Source organism: Anabrus simplex, chromosome 1 (assembly GCF_040414725.1).
Source record: "Anabrus simplex isolate iqAnaSimp1 chromosome 1, ASM4041472v1, whole genome shotgun sequence".
In the NCBI taxonomy this organism is placed as follows: Eukaryota; Metazoa; Arthropoda; class Insecta; order Orthoptera; family Tettigoniidae; genus Anabrus; species Anabrus simplex.
In genome coordinates, this window is record NC_090265.1 from 394,361,978 (window position 1) to 394,383,483 (window position 21,506).

Consider the following 21,506-nt stretch of genomic DNA (forward strand, 5'->3'; position numbering starts at 1 on the left):
TTCGTGGCTGAAAACTTTTGTCCGAGGTTGTTCCACTGTTCAAATATTAAGTTCTTTGGTTTCTGGGGAGAGTATTCACCATCAACAGCACACTCGATTTTCACTAATGCTTCACCAAGTTGTACGAATTTGTTCACCCAGTACTGCTTCAGTGAAATTCAATCAAATCCATTTCTAAATGGTCAATAAAAATGGCCTTAATGTCACTCATGAACAGGTCAAGAGAGATGCAGACGAAATGAGACTTACAGCAGATGTGATCAACAATACAAAGGAGTTCAGAAGCTGAATTGACATCAGGATATCGGAAGAGGAACCACCAAAATACATAATGTTTACTCCAAATGTCACAATTGTAAAAATCTCGTGGAAATTATTTGTTTTGAATTTTGTGAGACGTCCACATACCTCTTACAAATACTTTTTGTGTCTTCAAAAGTTAATTGATCTGAAAAATTTGACGTCAATTCAATGTTCTTTAAGTGAAGGAAATTACTTAAATCTCTTTGTTTCAAAATCCCTGACGAATACTTCAAGTTTTCTCCGGAATGATTTTATGATCTCAAATAATCTATCTGCATTATTCCCTTTTCCTTGCAGTTCATTATGTATATCATTGTATACTGCTGTAAAATAACGGAGAAATATTCAAACACATGGCCAAATAGGGTCCGTGTGTTCTGGGAATTCTTCCTGCTTTTCTATCATGAAGAAGTGAATTTCGTTCAAGAGCCGACAAGCCTCTGGAGTACTTGCCCATGACTCAGCAAGCGAACATTATTGTACATTACAGGTACGCCATAGTGAGATCCCACTTTGTGTACATTTTCGACAACTGGCGATTATTTAGAGCACGTGCACGTATGAAGTTAACAATTTTGGTTACCCCGAGAGTACTCTTTCACATGACTGCATACATCATTCGCACATAGGGCTTCCTAGTCCTAATATACTATGAAACGGTAAAATAGGGTGTTTAAATTTTTCTTTAAGAAATTTCACAAACCCTGTTCATTTATACCAGACACAATATTCTTTAAGTCAAACCCCATTTTTAACACAAGTTCTTGCTTCATTTCGTTCATTATATCTTCCCCTGTAAGTAATTCTCCCTCACCACATTTCAACAAGGAAATCGGACAAAAACAGCTATCCTTGCTTGTAAGGTTACATACGTGCTTTCATTAAGGCATGCTGAATACATCTGGGAGACATCCGAATCAGCTTTCAGTTGTTCCGAAACATCTTCCCCATCCTGCTGGCTGGTATTTCTTTAATTCTGTTAATTATTTGTTGTTTGCTAGGAAAGTCTTCAAATAATGTGTCGGATGTCAATAAGAAAGTCTCTTTCAAGAACTCACCGTCAGAAAGGGGTTTCCTATGCTGTACTGTGCGGTGAGACAGATGGAAACAGCCGCACTGATATTATTGCTTGGCCTGAAAGATGATAACATGTGCTGTTCGATTTTTTGTTAAACGAGCTCTCTTCTTTCTTCATTTGGCATGTAACGATCATTTGAATGGCACTTTACATTAAATGTGCAGGATACAACTGGTTTCGAACACAGGGAGCACAAAGCTTTATTGCTTCTTTCTGTCACTCTGAATTCCCGTGTCCACTATTCTTGTAGAAGCTGGTCACCACCATTGTTAAATTTCTGTTTTTGTTTTTTTTGTTTTTTTGTTGTTTTTTTTTTTTTTTTTTTTCCCCGCACCAAAAACATGTTTGTGAGGTCCGTATACAAACGACATTCAATATACAGTTATACACAAAGAATAATTACCCTCTACTGGCTACTTCACACAAGTCAAAATTCACTCACTCACTCACTCACTCACTCACTCACTCACTGATGGTCAGATTTTCTATATTTCTTATACATAAAACAGTAGGACTATACGATGCACGAGATATATATAGTATGCAGTAAAAATGTATAAAAATCATCATGTGGCGTGGCATCGAAATCGTGTTCGCTTGTCACCTAGTGACACGCGTGGCATAGGTTCACCATCCCTACTATAGAATGTCCGTAGAAATAGACTATATAGTAACATTGATTTTAGTATACTCAGATTGTAACATACTAATATTCAGTTAATTTATTTTAGCCTTATATTTGAATAAGTTTTCCTTTAAGCTAGTTGTAGATACATTCTTTAGGTACTTGATACTTTTTTGTTATTATCCACTCGCTATTTATCCTATAATTTTTCATCAGTAGTAATCTTAATTGTATTATTGTTATTCGTTATCTGACTCACCTATCTCAATAACAGAAAGTGATTACAATGATATTTTAGATTCATCATCATCTAGGTATTCTGCCTTATGGCAGGTCTTGTCATGGGATGAACCTCTTCCACTGTTGCCTGTCCTGTGCCAAGTTTTTCATGTCCGAATATTTATTTTCTTGGATATTGTCCAACATTTGATACTTTTTCCTTCCTCTTCCTCGTTCGCCTTTCACCATTCCTTCTTTCAGTAAACAGTCCCTCCTCAAACAATGTCCGAACCAGTTCATTTTTCTCCTTCTAATGATTTGTAACATACTTCGTTCTTCTCCAACTCTTCGTAATACCTCCTCATTCCTTACCCGGTCTTCCCATTTCACTCGTTCTATTCTCCTCCGTACCCACATCTCTAGTGCCTCCAATCTTCTCTCATCTTTCTTTCTCAATGTCCAAGTCTCTGCGCCATACAACGCTATGCTCCAAATGTAACAGTTAGCAAGTCTTTTCCTCAAATCTTTGTTTAGTGGTCCACAAAATAATTTTGATTTTTTCTTAAAGCCTTCTTTTGCTATGGCAATTCTTTTCTTAATTTCTGTTGTGCAATACATATCATCTCTGATCATACTTCCCAAATACTTGAAGTTACTGACTTGCTATATTTCTTCTCCCCCTATAGTAATATGACAACTTCTACTTTTTCCTCCAATTATCATACTTTTGGTCTTCTTATTAATTCTCATTCCATATTCTTCTAGTTTCATGTTGAGTTTATCTAACATTTGTATTATTTCATGTTCACTTTCTCCCATCACAACCATATCATCTGCAAATCTTATACATTCTACTCTCCTACCTCCAACACAAACTCCACTATTTTCATTAAAACTTTCATTGATTATTTCTTCGAGGTAGATGTTGAACAGTGTCGGTGATAAAGAGCAGCCCTGTCTTACACCTCTCCCTAATTCAATTTCTTCACTCAACTCATCTCCTATTCTCACTCTTGCTCTCTGGTTTAAATACAAATTCTTTATTAGCCTTCTATCCTTCCAATCAACTCCATGTTTCTTCAGGATTGTCATCAATTTATCCCATCTGACACAGTCAAAAGCCTTCTCAAGGTCAATAAATACAGCATAAACCTTCCTGTTTTTCTCTATGTACCTCTCTCCTATCGCCCTCAGAAGTCCAATGGCGTCTCTTGTTCCAACTCCTCTCCTGAAACCAAACTGTTCTTCACCTATAAAGTTATTCAGCTTTTCATATATCCTTCTGTTGAGCGTCCGCAGTAAGACTTTGGCTGCGTGTGAAATTAGACTCAATGTCCTAGGTTCTTCACATTTTTTGCTGTTCTTTTTCTTTTCCATTGGGATCAACTCCTTTCTTCCTTCGTTATTTAACGCTTTTAACAGTTCAACAGGAATCTCATCTATTTCCATTGCTTTTCTATTTTTCATCTCGCTCAGTGATGCTTTGATCTCTCTTCTCGGTATAGTTTCTCCTTTATCATCCCCTTTAACCATATCTTCCTCCTCTAATTCTTCTTCATTTGGTCGATTGTCCCGATCATATAGCCATTCTATGTATTCTTTCCATCTTTTCATTATTTCTTGGGGTTCATATATCATTGTGCCATCTGTTGCCTCTATTTCCTTATTGCTGTTGTTCCTCCTCTTTTCTCTGAATACTATATTTGTTGCTTCTTTGTACATCAAGTCATATTTCCCTTCTTTCTCCAGTTGCTCTATCTCATCACACTTTTCTGTCAACCATTTCTTCTTTGCTTTTTCTGTTTCTCTTCTTAATTCATCATTTAACTTCCTGTAGTTACGCTTTTCTTCTTCTGTATTTACTGTTTTCCATTTGCTGCGTTCCTCCATTTTACTTATCATTTCTGATGTTATCCATTCCTTCTTTGCCTTATTCCTCTCCTTGACTCCAAGCATTTTCTTAGCTGCTTCTTTTATCCCATTTTTAAAAGTTTCCCATCTCCTTTCTACATTTTCTGTTTCATTTCCTAATGTATTATTGTTATGATACTCATCCTCTAGTTCTCTAGACTGTAAAAATAAAAAATTGTATGTGGTTAAGTGTAAGAAAGGGCCAAGAGCCCTAACTTCGCCACTTAATAAAGACACAAATAAATAAATAAATAAATAAATAAATAAATAAATAAATAAATAAATAAGGTTAACAATACGAATATACTCCCATGAAAAGGATTCACATAACTGAAAATTACATAACCAAAAATTAAAGGAAAACTGGCCAGCCCATTAAAAAGCTAATTAGATAAACCTGGTCCAAACGTGGTATGTATTGAATAGGTGGTTTTATTAAATTGTCTTTAAGATATTTTTGCCTAATGTCATTTTCAATACAGAACAATTATGAGAGTTGTTACTTGTAAGCAGTATGTTCCAAACTGACATTAGTAGACAAATAAGTTTGAATGATGATCTTAAAAGTAGGAAAGATCACAGTTGGAATTCAAGAGGACAAATTAGGACAAATATTTGTTTATAGGAACTGAAGTTAGGGATTGGAATAATTTGTCAAGGGAGATATTTGATAAACTTCAAAATTCTTTGATATTATTTAAGAAAAGGCTAAGTAAACAGCTGATAGGGAATCTGTCACTTGGGTGACTGCCCTAAATGCAGATCAGTGGTGATTTATTTATTTATTTATTTATTTATTTATTTATTTATTTATTTATTTATTTATTTATTTATTTATTTATTTATTTATTTATTCATTTGTTTATTCATTTGTTTATTCATTTGTTTATTCATTTGTTTATTTATTGTTCTAGCTGAAGATGATTGCAGACAAAAATATTCCTAAGGTGAAGGCTGCACAGTTTGATATTGTGAAGCATATGAGACAGGATCAGATCACAAATGGTCTCATACATGCTATATCAACGGTAAGTAGTTTTATACAGTTTTTTTAAGTATGACTAGAAGAGAAAATAGCATGTGAATCCATACTTTTTTTTTTTAGGGGCCGATGACCTTCGATGTTAGGCCCCTTTAAAAAACAAGCATCATCATCATCATCATACTTTTTTGTTAAACCTTTATTGGTGGAGAATATATATTTCTTGACAACTTATCTGAACATGTATACTTGAATGAAATTTGACTTTGGGTCTCCGTATTTATTGTAAATTTTTTTTTAAATCACTATTTTGTTTAGAACAAAAACTGTTTGTAGGCACATGCATTCCTCTCAGCACCTTCCTATTTTCCAATAGTATGTAGGCTCTCCTCTTCATGGCAAATGTTTTCAGTACATCAACTATAGTAAGACCACTTAGTCCATATAAATATTTATAGATTTATTTTTCCCAATTTATTGAGGTCAGTACTTGATGTGGGTTTAGTCCAGTTTTACAGTCAAATGCTTTTTCTGACACCAACCCTATGTAGAGGGATGTTTTCATTGATGTGCATTTCTGTGGTGGTTGGTAGTGTAGTATGTTGTATTTAGATGAAGAGAAGTGTATTAAGATACTGAGCAAATAACTGTGTTGTTTGGGTCACATAGTTATGAACTTACATTCAGAAGATAGTGGGTTCGAAATCCACTGTTGGCAGCCCTGAAGATGGTTTTTTGTAGTTTCCCATCTTTACAACAGGCAAATGCTGGGGCTGTAACTTAATTAAGGCCATGGTCTCTTCCCTCCCTTTCCTATCCCATCATCACCATAAGACCATTCTCTGTCGGTGCAGCGTAAAGCAAATTGTAAAAAATTGTGTATTTATCTTCATGTTGAATTCCAACTTTATCTTCATATTGGAATTCAAGAGGACAAATTGGGGCAAATATTCGTGTATAGGAAGGGAATTTAGGGATTGGAATAACTTACCAAGGGAAATGTTCAATAATTTTCCAATTTCTTTGCGATCATTTAAGAAAAGGCTAGGAAAACAACAGATAGGGAATCTGCCACCTGGGCAACTGACCTAAATGCAGATCAGTAGTGATTGATTAAGTAGTGATTGATTGGAATACGGTTACTGTACGGGCATTCAGGTCTAATTGTGTTTTAGTTGCGTTCTAGAAAACAAGATTGATTTTTCTCAATGCAGTTACAGTGGCATGTAAACGCGAAATGTAAGGTAATGAAATACGGTAAATCAAAGAATATAGGTAAATATGCGGTAAATATTAAAGCCGCTGCTGCGGATGCTCGATCGTCATTCGTTTCATAAGTGTTACTGGCATGCTGGGTGCGCGAATAGCTGATCTCGCAGGATTTCATACTTTATGAGAGTAGAGACTGTTGGTTACGGAAGTCTACCTCGCTCACATTCGAGTTCCGTATCTGTCCCGTGAAAGTGCTGTCTTGATAGTAAGCAATGGATTCAAAACAGCGCTTGCAGTTATTTACTGTGTGTGAGAAACTGAAAGTTGTACGCGAAGCTGAAATATATGGAAATCGTGCCGTTGGCATAAAGTACGATATTAATGAATCGTGTATTCGTGATTGGCGGGAATAAGAAGGAAAAACTTCTAAAAAGTAACGGCGATCGTAGAGCGATTCATGGGTGGAGTGTAGTGTGTCCGGTAATTGAAGAATGACTCCACAAATTTGTGGTAGAAAAACGTGATTTAGGATATGGTGTTTCTAGTGAAATATGTCAATTGAAAGCACTAAAGATCTTAAAAGAACTCAAAACACAGGGTTTTACTGCAAGCAGCGGATGGATCCGAAACTTTTATCAGAGAAAGGGATTGTGCATTCGGAGACATACGTCTATTTCACAACGTCTCCCTCGGGCGTATAAAGAAAAATTAACAGCCTTTCACCGTCACGTTATTCATTTGAGGAAGCAAAATTCTTATTTGCTATCGCAAAGTGGGAATGCTGACCAGACACCTGTCTATTTTGAAATGCCGTTGGAAAATACAGCGGATATGAAGGGTACTAAAAGCGTAACCATCAGAACAGGTGATGACGAAAAGCAGCGATGCACGGTAATGTTGTGCGTATTAACGGATGGAACCAAACTCCCTCCATATGTGGTTCTGAAAAGCAAACACTTCCGAAAGGAAACTTGCTGTCCGGTGTTATTGTTAGAACACATGGGTCTGGCTGGATGGACAGTGCGTTGGTTGAAGTATGTTTGGCAACGTCGCCCAGGAGCTTTGTTACAAAAACGAAACATGCCTGTGTTGGACAGTTGCTGAGGACATACATCTGACACCGTAAAAAATATGATGAGGAAAGGAAAAACCGATCTTGCGATAATTTCCAGAGGACTCGCTTCTATTCTACAGCCGTTGGATGTGTGCGTGAATCGGCTGTTCATAACTGCAATGAAACAGTTGTACACTGTATGGATGTCTAATGGTGATCACGCGTTAACACCAACCGGACGAGTGAAGAGGTCTGAAGTGGGACTAATATGCAACTGGAACAAGGCCTCATGGGCATGCGTTCCCAATGATCCAGTGTCCAAAAGCTTTAAGAAATGTGGAATTTCAAATTCAGTGCACGGTAGTGAGGACGACTTTTTGTTAAAAGATGCCAGCAACGAAAGTTCCTATGATGAAACTTCAGATGACAACAGTGAATTGTGAATGATCTGAGTATTGGACCAATTTTATTTACGATTTTTGTGATGATTTTATTAATTGTAAGCTGTTTGAATTTATATCTGTGGTATATTTGAAGAAAATTAAATAGGTATGTAAGTTACTTGATTTTTTCCCCCCTGTATTTTGCCGTCTCAAATTTAGGGTGTGGGTCTTCTTCGGTGGCAGGTGGTATTCGGGATTATACAGTATCTACGAATCGTGGTTCCCATAGCTCAGTAAACACTACAACGTCTGTCTAGACAGATGGTCTGTAATAGGCGTGTTATTCGGTTGGAGAGGCAGTGTAACTAAGTACACTTAGGCCCGGTTTCTTCAACGAATGTTAAGTGTCAACTCTGCTGTTAAGGAGATTTAACACATAATTTAACAAAATGGTCATCTCATCAAGAATTGTTAACTCTAACAAATTGTTAATACTTGAGTTTAATTAACCTGGCAGCAGCCCTGTATTAAACCTCTTTAACAGCTGTTAAAATTTCAAAATGGAGGCAATAGAAGATGTAAGTTTGAACCTTTACTGCTGTATGAAGACTATTTATAAACTGAAAAAGGCAAGGGACGACCCATACTAAGAAATAACGACTTTTTAGAGTTGTCAGAAGGTACCGGTATATTCCTTATTACCAAAGCCATAATGAACAAAGTACTGGACGATGTTGAAAATAGGTTAGAGTTTCCAACAGTGAGGACAAATATCATGAGGCAGGATCTGCTTCGGACCACATGGAGGTGATAGAACACTAAAATGCAAACACACTTTATTCAAACTTGTCAGGTCCGCAACCTAATAATTTCAAAAAAATTATGAATCCCCCAATTCTAATACAACGTGTATATACTGGAAGAGTTGCTACCCAGTCAAGTGGAGCAGTGGCCGAGTGGTCATCGTAGTTGTCTCTGAACTGCGATGACGTGAGTTTGAGTCTCGCAATAAATGTACTTTTTTATACAAATTAAATCATTAGTTCAGGGAATGTGAAGGTAAAAATGCGAATAAAATGAATAATCAAATTGCAGTGGAACTTTATTTTCTACCTCAAATTTATATATACAGAGAAAGAGAACTAGCAGTAACTGTGATAATGTTCACTTCAGGTAGAAAATAAAGTGTACTGCAATTTGCGTAACATTTTTGTTCCAATTTTTATCTTAACGTTCCCTCAAATATTAATTTATTCGTCTTCTTCTGTATATCTGTTTACCCTCCAGGGTAGGTTTTCCCCTCGGATTCAGCGAGGGATTCCACCTCTACCGCCTCAAGGGCAGTGTCCTGGAGCTTCAGACAACGGGGAAGGATGACCAGTACCTCGCCCAGGCGGCCTCACCTGCTATGCTGAACAGGGGTCTTGCGGGGGGATGGGAAGATTGGAAGGGATAGGGAAGGAAGACGGAAGGAAGTGACCATCGCCTTAAGTTAGGAGGAGGAGTGGGAAACCACGGAAAACCACTTCCATGATGGCTGAGGAGGAAATATCGAACCCACCTCTACTCAGTTGACCTTCCGAGGCTGAGTGGACCCAGTTCCAGCCCTTGTACCACTTTTCAAATTTCATGGCAGAGCCGGGAATCGAACCCGGGCCTCCAGGGGTGGCAGCTGATCACACTAACCACTACACCACAGAGGCGGACATATTAATTTATTTTGTGCAACAATTATAGCTTCGACGAGACTCAAATTCACGTCTACGAGGTTCGCAGACAAGTACTGTGACCACTTGACCACCACTCCGTTTCGCTGTGATGTAACTCGCAAGTATATATGCCTTGCATTGCAATCGGGGATTCATCAATTTTTCAGAAGTTATTAGGTTGCGGACCTGACAGGTTTAAGTAAAATTTGTTCGCCTTTTAGTGTTATACCACCTCCACTTTGTCCGAAGCGAATTCTGTGTAATGACATCTGACCTCATTTTTTCGAAAATGAAAGCATATTGACTTAAACCCTTATACACGAGTTACCGTTGAGTGTCTCCCCACAGGTACATTGAAGCTCGGTGAAATAGATTGACCGCAGGGTCTGGCCTCTACTTGTTAGATATTATGCTTGAGACACTTTTCATGTAATTGTAAGCGACTATGTTCACGAGTGCAAGAAAAAGTGTGTAGAATCCTGCAAAGAATTCCTGCTGCCACTGCAGCATTAACAGGCATTACATTATTTTCCCCGCAATAAAAGAATGCCCGAAAACCATTCCAAACATATCAATTATCACATTTTCCCGGTGATAAGAATATAAGAATAGCCTGTAAGAATAGGCTATATCGAATGTTGTGATATAACAGTCTGTTCTTTCATTATCTAAGCACATTCACATAATTTTAAATTAAAATTAAGTTAAATAAAAACTCGCATTCATCATAATAACGCTTTTGTTGCCTCTTACTTGACATGTTTACGTCTTATCGGTCTCCGCTAACCTTAACCTATAATAATGTCAACCATGTGTCTGTGTGACAAAATACTATTTCAACACACCACTAGGAGTGCTTTATGTAAAGAAACAAAAGACGCTCACTGCCAAACGCGTTCAGAAATCTCATGGAAATGTGTTAATTTGTCTTTAACAATTGTTTCATAACAAATGTTGGAAATGTGTTTGTGAAACAGGGCACTTTTAAACGAAGTGTTAAATTAATAACAATGTTAGTTAACATTTGTTAAGTGAAATTTAACATACAGTTGAAGAAACCGTGCCATGGAGTCTCATGAAGGCTTTGGGTATTCATCATCCTGTGTTGGAGAACATCATAGTAGACATCACCAACGAGTCGGTCAGCATCCTAAATCACCATCTCTATCCTGCATAGGTCACGGCATTTTACAGATTCTAATTTGTGCCCTTTACAATATCGTTATGTCAACTGCTGAATCTGTTCATTGAGAGTCTAATACCTTTTTCCAGTTAAAAGAAGTAAGAAATCTATTCAAACTTTAGTAATCATTTTTAAAGCATAATTATTATTATTAAACTGTAAGATTTTTTTTCAGAACAGTTCATAGATAAGCTAATAGTTATATCTAAAGAGGGATGTTGTCTATCAAGAGGTATGAGTGTTTCAAGAAATCTTGTAATCTCAACAGCATGTGAATTAGAAAATATTAGATCTAGTATATGATTTAAGGAGTTTGGTACGTTATTGAATTGTGAGAATTTAGGGTCTAATAATAATGTAGACTGGACTGAATGATAGCCATGGCTAGAGAGGCTGGAAGTTGAATTTTCATTTTTGTACCAACTAAGTTGTGGCAGATTATAGTCACCTACAAAGATAAAAACTTGATTTACATTCTGTGACAGTATGTTCTTGACTGAATTTGCATGATCTTTATATTTCTGAAGTGGAGATTGGAGAGGAATATGAACACCCACCTCCAACAATGACCTTGAGTGTGCCAACTTGTACGCCTACGTGTAACTGCTTGACTGTGTTATGACGCTGAATGATGGAAGAATTAAATTTTCTATTAATACATGTCATAACTCCCCCATGTTATTCTTTCATACTATTCAAAGGAGAACAATCGCATTGAATATTTTGTACTAATGCAGTTCAAGTTCACAATCATGAATATCCTTGGACAAATTTATATCTGTAATTATCATGAAATCATTATTGGTAATATTTGTAGCTAGCTTAAAATCAGCCAATTACCCGAACAGCAAGCCAGCCCCATTACTCTCACTATTACGAGGGCTGTTTTTCTTTTTCAGCCTCCGATGGAAAAAAGTGGCACATTGACTTTTAACAAAATTATTTTATTACTAAATGTTTAGTAGTTTTGTACTTATTTTTCTACATTATCACCAAAACGATTTAGGCATTTGTCGTACTGTGACACCAGCTTGCCTATGCCCTCTGCAAAGAAGTCTGCCGTCAGTGAGGATAGGTGCGTCTGGACAGCCTCCTGAAGTTCTTCGTTGATGGCGAAGCGTTGTCCGTCCAAGCATGCCTTCAATTCTCGAAAAAGGTAAAAATCACCGGGTGCGAGGTCTGGACTATATAGTGGATGGTCAAAAACTTCCCACTTGAATTGTTTGAGAAAGTCTTTCATCATTTCGGCACAGTGCGCTCGAGAGTATTGTTATGGATCAAAACCATGCTGGTTGAGAGCATGCCTCTTGGTTTATTTTGAATCGCTCTGCGGAGGTGCCGTTAAGTTTCACAATATACTTCCTTTGTCATTGTTGTCCCCTGCTTCATAAAGTTCACCAACAAGACACCTTTATGGTCCCAAAAAACGGTAGCCATTTGTTTTCTTGTTGTTCAGTGTCAGTTTAAACTTTTTCATCTTGTTTGGAGAGGAAGGATGCATCCACTGCTTAGACTATTCTTTGGTTTCTAGAGTGTTATACGGGACCCAGCTTTCATCGCCAGTAACAATAAACTTTAAAACAAAGTTTCCGGTATCCTAAGTGTTGCGCCACAATTGTGTACAGAGAAGACCTTGAAATGTCTGGGATTGCTGTAGAAAGTTCATTGATTGTAAACCTCTGTCATGGACGAACTCATCAACACACTCAACCATGGGTAGAGATCGGGCCACGTAGGAAGACATCTGGGAGCGCGTGCGCACTTTGGACTATCTCGCGTAGCGTATCCCCTCCTAACAGAGCTCCTGCTACAAGGACAGTTCAGTGCATAAGTTTACACTCAGCTGCCGCGCTCTGCTTTCTAATTTCCCGTTGAGTAGTAACTGTGGTTAGTGATGGTGTACGTTAGGCCTATCTGTGACAGCATGGAAGACGTTAAAAGTAGCCTGCATCGTAAGATGCTAAAGAGTCAGACTCGTGCAGTAATCTTGAACGTTATAGACTTTATGGAAAGGGAGGTAATGGAAGAAAAGTTCGTGATAGATTGTAAAAAAAAAAAGTGCAGGAAAGAGTAGCAGCAGCTGTTGGAGTGTCAGAAAGTTATTTGGTACGGATTAAGAGCGAAAAACGAAAGAATTAGGAAAACCTATGGATAGTCTGTTTGAAACACCAAACAAAAACAGAATGCGCACAAAGAATATTACTGGATTGGACGACTTTGACGAAGGTGATGTATGTCGTATTGTTAGCAAATTTAATTTAGATGAAAAATGTTTACCTACAGTTTCAAAAATTCGTGCAGAGTTAGGTAAAGACTTAAAGTTCAAAGGATCCATAACTAGCGTCAAGCGAATTCTTCGATCATTAGGATATCATCAGAAAAAAGCTAAGACTAACAAGCGCATCCTAATGGAAAAACATGACATAAAACACAAAAGGTTTGTTTATTAAAAAATGCCCAGTATCGGGCGGAGGATAGTTGTACATGCTGGCGGTGCAATGGGTTCCATCGAGAACTGTCTGCTAATCTGGAAGTCTGGCAGCAAAAGTGGCGACTACCGTGATGACATGAATAGTGACTTTTTTTTTTAAGAGTACCGGTATGAAAGATAACTTCCACCTCGCAGTGTTCTCGTAATTGACTACGCGTCATATCACAACAAGGAAGTAGATCGTGCTCCAACCTCCAGCTCTCGGAAAGTGACGATGATTTGGCTAGTGAATAGGAACATTCCACGCCGTGAGACGATGTACAAACACGAGTTTTATGAGCTTATCAAATTGCACAAGCCGGCACACAAAACCTACGTCCTAGATGAACTCATGGAACAGTACGGACACTCGGTAATTCGACTGCCCCCATATCACCCTGAATTAAAAAGTATTGAAATAATGTGGGCAAAAGTGAAGAACTGGGTAGCTTCTCACAACGTCACCTTCACTATTGACGACGTAGAGTAACTCACTTGACAGAAATTCGTGTCAATATCCGCCGATGACTGGAACATAAGGGATGGGGAACATTTTAAAGACATTTGGAGTCCTTTGCGATCCAGCTGGGAGCCGACGACACGTCATCCGGTGAGGACGACAGAATTGATGACGGAGGACTCAGTGGAATTGAAGAGATGTAGTGGACATAACAAAACAAGAATGTGCTCATTTGTGAATAATTATAGTGTCATTATTTTATTACTTCTAGTGCCATTTAAGTTATCTTCGTATACATACGTTGTTACTCAGCATATGTAGACCCTTTATGGTGTTTCCTTTTATGAATTATATTTTGTTTCTGTACCCGAGAACAATTATATAATCATACATATCATATCGTTAAGTCACATTTCTTATTTTACAACAAAACATTGGCATTAAGGAGCTAGGGACAAACGATCATGTAGTCTAACACTGCTTTTTCGCCTTAAAACAAAAGTACTTATTATTATTATTATTATTATTATTATTATTATTATTTCTTAATCTGCTTACCCTCCAGGGTCGGTTTTTTTTTCCTCGGACTCAGCGAGGGATCCCACCTCTACCGCCTCAAGGGCAGTGTCCTGTAGCGTGAGACATTGGGTCGGTGGATACAACTGGGGAGAATGACCAGTACCTCGCCCAGGCGGCCTCACCTGCTAATGTGAACAGGGGCCTTGATGGGAGATGGGAAGAGTGGAAGGGATAGACAAGGAATAGGGAAGGAAACAGCCGTGGCCTTAAGTTGGGTACCATCCCGACATTTGCCTGGAGGAGAAGTGGGAAACCACGGAAAACCACTTCCAGGATAGCTAAGGTGGGAATGGAACCCACCTCTACTCAGTTGACCTCCAGGCTGAGTGGACCCCGTTCCAGCCCTGGTACCACTTTAAAATTTCGTGGCAGAGCCCGGAATCGAACCCGGGCCTCCGGGGGTGGCAGCTAATCACGCTACCCACTACACCACAGAGGCGGATATTTTTATTTTTATTATTATTATTATTATTATTTCCTTTCACCCTCTTTGGGGTATGTTGAATCAATTCTTTCTCTGTGTGTTGTTCTTTTCTTAGTGCCCAGTATTTCTTCATTCTTTCTGATCTTCGTATCTCCTCGTCTTCCAAGATAATACTGTAGATGTGGCTTTTAATGTAGATTTGTTTTGGAACGTTATGTTTTCTTCTTTACTTATTACTTTAGCTGTTCTACCGAATAGTGATTTTTCTGTAATTTTTAATTCTACCAAGTCTTTTTCAGTTTCTTTAAACCAGTTCGGTTCTGTTTTGGGTTACGGAAGAAGTCAAGATTTGTTCGGTTAATCATAGAGTTCATTCCGAGGAGAAGATGACCGTAAAAATGTATCCTCTTTCTTCGCATAGTATCTGAGAGCTTTCAATGTTCTTGTAACTTATTATTATTATTATTATTATTATTATTATCGAGTTATTTTACATGACCTGGCTTAGGTTATGAAGGCTGGTGTTATAGCAAACCATATTCTACACTGCACATTTACAGCGTCGTAAAGTTAATTTTAAATCAAATTATAATTTAAAAATAAGGACTACGCAAATTGATACACGGAAAGGATTTTGACAGCTAATGTAATAAGAGGTTAAATTATGTTCTAACTCCTTCAATCTATCTGTCATCTCTAACACTTCTAAATGCATTCATTTCGGCTAGGTATGTGTGTTATTTTCAGCCGGAAGGGAATTCCACTAACTGAAAATCTGCGGAGTGTTACATGCCAGTTATAACAAATATTTCGGGTCAACTGTACGTCGCCACAACACTGAGCGAGAAGGGGAAGTCAGCGTTCTCGCTCCCACGGCTCTGCTTTCTCACTCGCACACTTCCCCTCACCGGATGTCTTCCTAGCTGGCCCGATCTCTACAGTAGCAACAGACATGCGTCCTTGCCCACCTTCGTCATAGACGTCTGTTCTCCCTTCTCTAAATTTTTGACACCATTCCCGTACACTACCATCACACATACAGTTTTCACCATACACTACACTCATTCTGCAATGCATTTCAGGAGCGCTACATCCTTCTGCTTGCAGAGAACATCACTTTAGCAACTCACGCTTGGCTGGAGTATTGATCTTAGCGGCGATGTTCAATTGCCAGTAACTTGGCCATGACTGGTGCATTGGAGCCAGCATTGGCAGAGGTTGTGGAGGGGATGTTGCACAATTCCATAACACACAGACCTGGCTCCAAACTATCTCTTGTTTATTTACATGTATGATCAGTGGTTGGAAAAAAACAGCCATTGCAAATTCATTGCTTTCACAATTATAAACAGAACATGATTCAACAACTCGGGCAATACTGACATCTGATGTTACATCATTTTCAAGATTTGATGAATATCTTGAATTTGTTGAAGGCATAGTTTCTTCGAGTACACTGTGTTCAGAAATTGTTATAGGGATTGCTGAACTTGTTTAATCTGTTTAGGATCACTTTAGTACTTTAATCAAGATTTTACTCACTTCTTTTTACCTTTCATATTGAGGTGGAGGCCATGTGTTGTGTGATAAGTTCCTACTAATGTTAATTTCAGTGTAGGTACAGTTAGAATGTTGCCCTGCTAGAACTTTTTGTTTGTTTTCCTTGCTTCATGGTTTACTCACGACTCTTTAATTAAATCATACCTGTAAGGAATACCCATTAGAATAACATTTGTTTCTCCCAGAGATGGTAGAAGATTCTTTAGGCACTTTGTGCATCATTTGATTCATTTCTGTAAACATCATTTGATTCCCCTCCCATACCACTAAATAATCCTTGTTGGTTAGTTGGACAAGTCACTAACCTCAGTCAACTTTTCCATTTTTGCACTGGGTTTCGTAAACCCAATTACATTTACTGGTAGCTCATGATATGCCTGCTCAATTAATTTTGAGGCAAGAACTTTTCCATGACTCGCTCACAAGCACAAATTTACTCTTGCTTGGTTTTGAGGTTATACGGTGTAAGTTGCTCTTTTGCACTGAAACAGGAGCATGACTCTGTTGATCACCGTTAACTTTTGATGGAGCACCAAATGTATTTTTCAGAGAAACTGAAAACTTCAGATAATTTAGATTATAATCTGTCTTCGATTTGCCATATTACAAACTATCCACTTCATTGCCATATCGATAATATAATATAATCATTATAAGTAAATATTTCCACCTAATCGATACCTTTCTTTTATTTTGCCTTTGGCAATTTATAAAATCATTAAGAATAACAGGACATGTTTCGATCACAATGATGATGATCGCAAAATTATCGAATCATGTCCTGTTATTCTTAATGATTTTATAAATTGCCAAAGGCAAAATAAAAGAAAGGTATCAATTAGGTGGAAATATTTTCTTATATTGATTAGATTCGATTTACCACTCGTGACAACAGTTTGCGAACGATTATTGTCAGTAATATCTTGCTTTTCTTTTTCTTTTAGCTCATTATTTTCAGCTTGAACCTTTACTAAATCTTCTCTTAGTGATTTCAAGTCTGTATTTAAAAGCTTGATCATCAGCTGAAGAGGTTTAATCTTTTCACCATTTGAAACTTCCGGCATACTGCACTGGCATGTATTACATCCATAATTACTGTATTAAGATTAAGGGATGTACTACATAAAATTCTAGTCGCAACTAAACAATCACTTTTTCACAATGCTTGCAAGTCACCCGTCTGAAATACAACTAAACTGAATACTTCTTCACAACGTGTGATGCTCTCATACTCATGCCGGCAACCATGATTGTCAAAGCCAAAGAATGAGACAGATCTATGAAAGCAACAAATATGCTCTACCTCATACCAGAAGATACAGTGCACTGTAAACACTGTATCGCATCAAAAACTGTTGTGAGATAACATTCTATGAGATTTAAGTTAAGAAACAGCAGTGTTTTCTTTTTGTCTATAATTATTGGGAATAGTTTAGTCTGACTTAATGTAGGTAATAGGTAGGGTCCCTCTTCAGAGGCAGCTCTGCCTAGGGAGTGGCACCCCTGCCTATGTGAGTCCCAGAACACACTGACCCAATGTTTAGCATCTGATAAGGGTCCTAGCTCAGGGTTACGAGCGAAGACCTCAATGGAATTTACAGCGGAGAAGATGGACTTCAGTACATTGGAGATTGCGGAAGAGGCAGCCCAGTACTCGGTGATTAGTATGAATACACTATTCATCAGCGACGTTTGTTTCTCATATTAAGGGTGACTGCAATGGCGTCTGTTCCCCATGTAAGGGGCGGCCTGAATAATTGCTTGCAGTAGCTGTAAAATACCTTTGGGAGTGGTGACCTAATTGTAACAATAGCCTAAAATGAGTGGTGCTCATTATCAGCCTCAGAAAAGGTTAGGGCGTACCCTGCTAAAAGCGACATGCACTTCTTTTGCTGGGAAAGCTGTGATAAGTGGGCAGCCAGCTGTTATATTATGAAGGTGGGAATAATAAATGTTGTGACTCTGATGGGAAAATCAGAGGAGTTGATTGATTTTTATGGAGAAAGAGAATGTCGCAGTGATGGGACTGAGTGAGGTCAAGCGGAGAGGAAAGGAAGTGAAGAGGATGAGTAGAGGGTACACCGTATACTGGATTGGAGGAGGTGAGGCAAAGAAAGGATTAGGAGTGATTGTTAACAAAATCTAGGATGAAATTCACATTAGAGATAGAATAATCGGAGTATGACTGAGGAGGAGGAGGAGGAGGAAGGAGTGAAATATGTCATCCAGCTTTATGCACGCAAACTGGAAACAGGAATTCTTGGAGATGCTTGAGGAAGTAATCACCGACGTGGAAGTGATAGTCATGGGAGACCTCAATGCGCAGGTTGGAAATGGCAGACTTGGTAAAGAAGTGATTGGTCCATTTGAATATTGAGAAAGAAACAGTGAGTGAGATAAGTCAATTGATTTTTGTGAAAGAAATGGAATGATTGAGGGTAACACTTGATTTAGAAAGAAGAATAGTAGGAAGATCACTAGATATGGCTGGGGTGAAAGAAGGAGAAAATAATTCATAAAGTGTTAATGGATGTAACAGCACTACCAGGTGAGGCGTTTGATGGAGACTACAGAGTAGTGGTAGCAAAATTGAAAATAGCTAAAATTTTGAGAGTAAAAGAAATAAGACAGAAGAAAGTAAAAGTATGGAAATTAAGAGATAAAAGAAATCAGGAGAAATTTCAGGAAGAATTGAAACTGCATATCCTTATATCACAAATAAAAAGTGTAGAAGAAGATTGGACCAAATTTAAAAACACTTTTGTAAGCTGTGCAGAGATGATTTATGACAGAACTATGGCGAGAGTGAAGGAAAAGAAGAGACATGGGTGAGATGGAAAGGTGACGGATGTTGTTAAACAAAAGAAGAAAGCATGTTTAGAATGGAATAAAGATAGGAAAGAAGGAAGTAAGGTTAAGTATCAGGAAATGAAAAATGAATTGTAAGAGAATGGTAAATGAGAAAAAGAAAAAATGTTGGGAGAGATTCACACAAGAGTTGGAAAAAGGATGTTTTATGCATTGATTTAAAAAAAAAATAAGAGAAAAGAAAAAATCTGCACAAAACAATTGAAGGAAGAGAGTGGAAATGTAATAACAGACCCAGAGGAGATAAAGAATAGGTGGAAAGACTATTTCGATAAACCCTTGTGTGTGAGAAATGATGTAGAAGAGACTGTAGTGATAAATGAAGATGATCCAGAAATGGACAGTGGTATTGCAATGGCAGAGGTGGAAATGGCTGTTAAACAAATAAAAGGAGGAAAAGCAGCAGGGGTGGATGAAATATGTGGAAATGATAAAGGCAACAGGACCAATTGGTCTCCATTGGTTATATAGGCTTCTATGGTGTATATGGAAAAAGCAAGTATCCGATAATTGGTGTAAAGGTGTAATAATACCAGTATTTAAGAAGGATGACAGAAAGGTATGTGACAGTTATCGAGGAATTACACTGTTGTCGCTAATAGCCAAAATATTGGAGAGAATAAGAGAAAGGAGGAAGAGTGGGAGGAAATTTAGAAGAAGAGCAGTATGGATTTTGACAGGGCAAGTCAACAATAAACACTATATTTACCATGAGATTACTGATGGAAAAACAGTGGGAATATGGAAAAAATCTGGTGATGGTATTCCTTGATCTAGAGAAGGTTTACAATAGTGTTAATGGAGAAAAGGTATTGGGAAACCCTGGAAAGAAAAGGATGTGGAAGGCAATCAGGGAAGTAGTGAAAGCAATGTATGAGAATTGTTGTGTCCAGACTCCAATGGGGAGAACAGATTGGTTTAGAAACCAAACTGGACTAAGACAGGGAAGTTTATTGTGACCACTTATGTTTATAATGGTTATGCATGAAATTCTAAAGGAAACAAAGGCAACATACAGAGGGGATATGAAAATATTGTTTCCAGATGCCATAGTGATCTGGGAAGTCAACAATACACAAGTGCAAATCCAACTAGATTCTTTAAATGACAATACTGAGAAATATGGTATGAAAATCAGTGATGAAAAGAGTAAAACAGTGGTCATGACAAGAGGAAAAAGAGAAGGAAAAGGATTCATTAGTATCAGGGAACAAAACCTTGAGATTGTTAAATATTTCAAATATTTGGGAAGTGAAAAATTCTCGATAAGGAGATTAGCAGAAGGGTACAAGCGGGAAATACGTTCTACCAGAATGTAAGGAATCTGGTGTGGTACAGAGACGTTCCTACGGAATGTAAAGAGACATTGTACGACTACCCCTATATTAACTTATGACAGCAAGAAATGAGAGGAAAATTTAGGCCAGTGAGATGTTCCTGAGGAGTATAGTAGGGAAGACAAGGAGAGACAGAGTAAGAAATGTTGAGGTCAGAAAAGAGAGAGGGGGTAGAAAAACTGAGTGAGAGAATGGAGAAGAATAAATTGAGACGGTTTGGATATGTTATGAGGATACAAGAGGGAAGGATACTAAAACAAGTGTTGGAGGCTAAGATAGAAGGAAAGAGGGCAAGAGGGAGGCCCAGAGCAAGATGGATAGACTCTCTCAAGAGCAGTATAAGAAAAAGAAGATTGGACTGGAATACAATTACTGAAGAGGGGTGGTGAAAAGAGAGGCAACAGTGGAGAAGTGGCATCAACATCCCAACCTGGCACGAGCTGGGCTAGGGGAAATGAAAATGATGATGATGATGATGATGATGATGATGATGGTAGTGGTGGTGGTGGTGAGTTTAGTCTGACTTAATGACATACATTGCTTTGAATTTTTATGTTTAGTTACACTGTGGCAATGTTAATTCCTTATCATTGATATTTATAACCAGAAAATTGTGGAACCTTGATGAAAATGAGGAAGAAAAGGGTTTGTTATTTCCCATGTACAGTACTCATAATTTGGTGTGCTTCAAAAAAAGCCCTGAGTGTAACAAGCTGTTGACTCTTTCAACCAGTTCGTGGGGGCTCTCACACAGTGATGTCAAATAAACAATAAATTTCTATAATATACACCTGAACAAAAGTTTTGAATTCGATACATTTGATTTTATTGGTTTTATATTCAACCATTTCACATTTGTACAGTACTGCCAGTAGCAGTTGTTCTGCAGTCGTCCTAGAGGGGTTATTTCGTCTCCCAGAGGAAGAGAGGGATTGTACCTGGTTGTGTCAGCATGACTACTGTGTGGTCAGTCATACTGTTTATTGCTATTTTTTTTCGTTTGGGCAGCAACTCTGTCAACATAGCATAACAGTAGCAATGTGCTCATCACCAGCTGTTTAGGTATCCGTGTGGCCAAATATGCCAGCAAATAGCAAAAATATTGAACAGAACAGACATCATCAACTTGCAAACAATTCCACATTCTTG

The 21,506-nt window shown here is 38.0% G+C and overlaps 1 protein-coding gene across 2 annotated transcripts in view; it reads left to right on the plus strand.

Moving 5' to 3' along the window:
- The window catches only part of Polr3B (RNA polymerase III subunit RpIII128), a 236,541-nt gene that overhangs the window by 112,077 nt on the left and 102,958 nt on the right, over positions 1-21,506 (plus strand). For both annotated transcript variants that reach the window (XM_067135003.2, XM_067135004.2), the window contains exon 9: positions 5,051-5,164. In XM_067135003.2, coding sequence (XP_066991104.1) covers positions 5,051-5,164 — 114 coding nt within the window. The remainder of the gene's footprint in view (positions 1-5,050; positions 5,165-21,506) is intronic.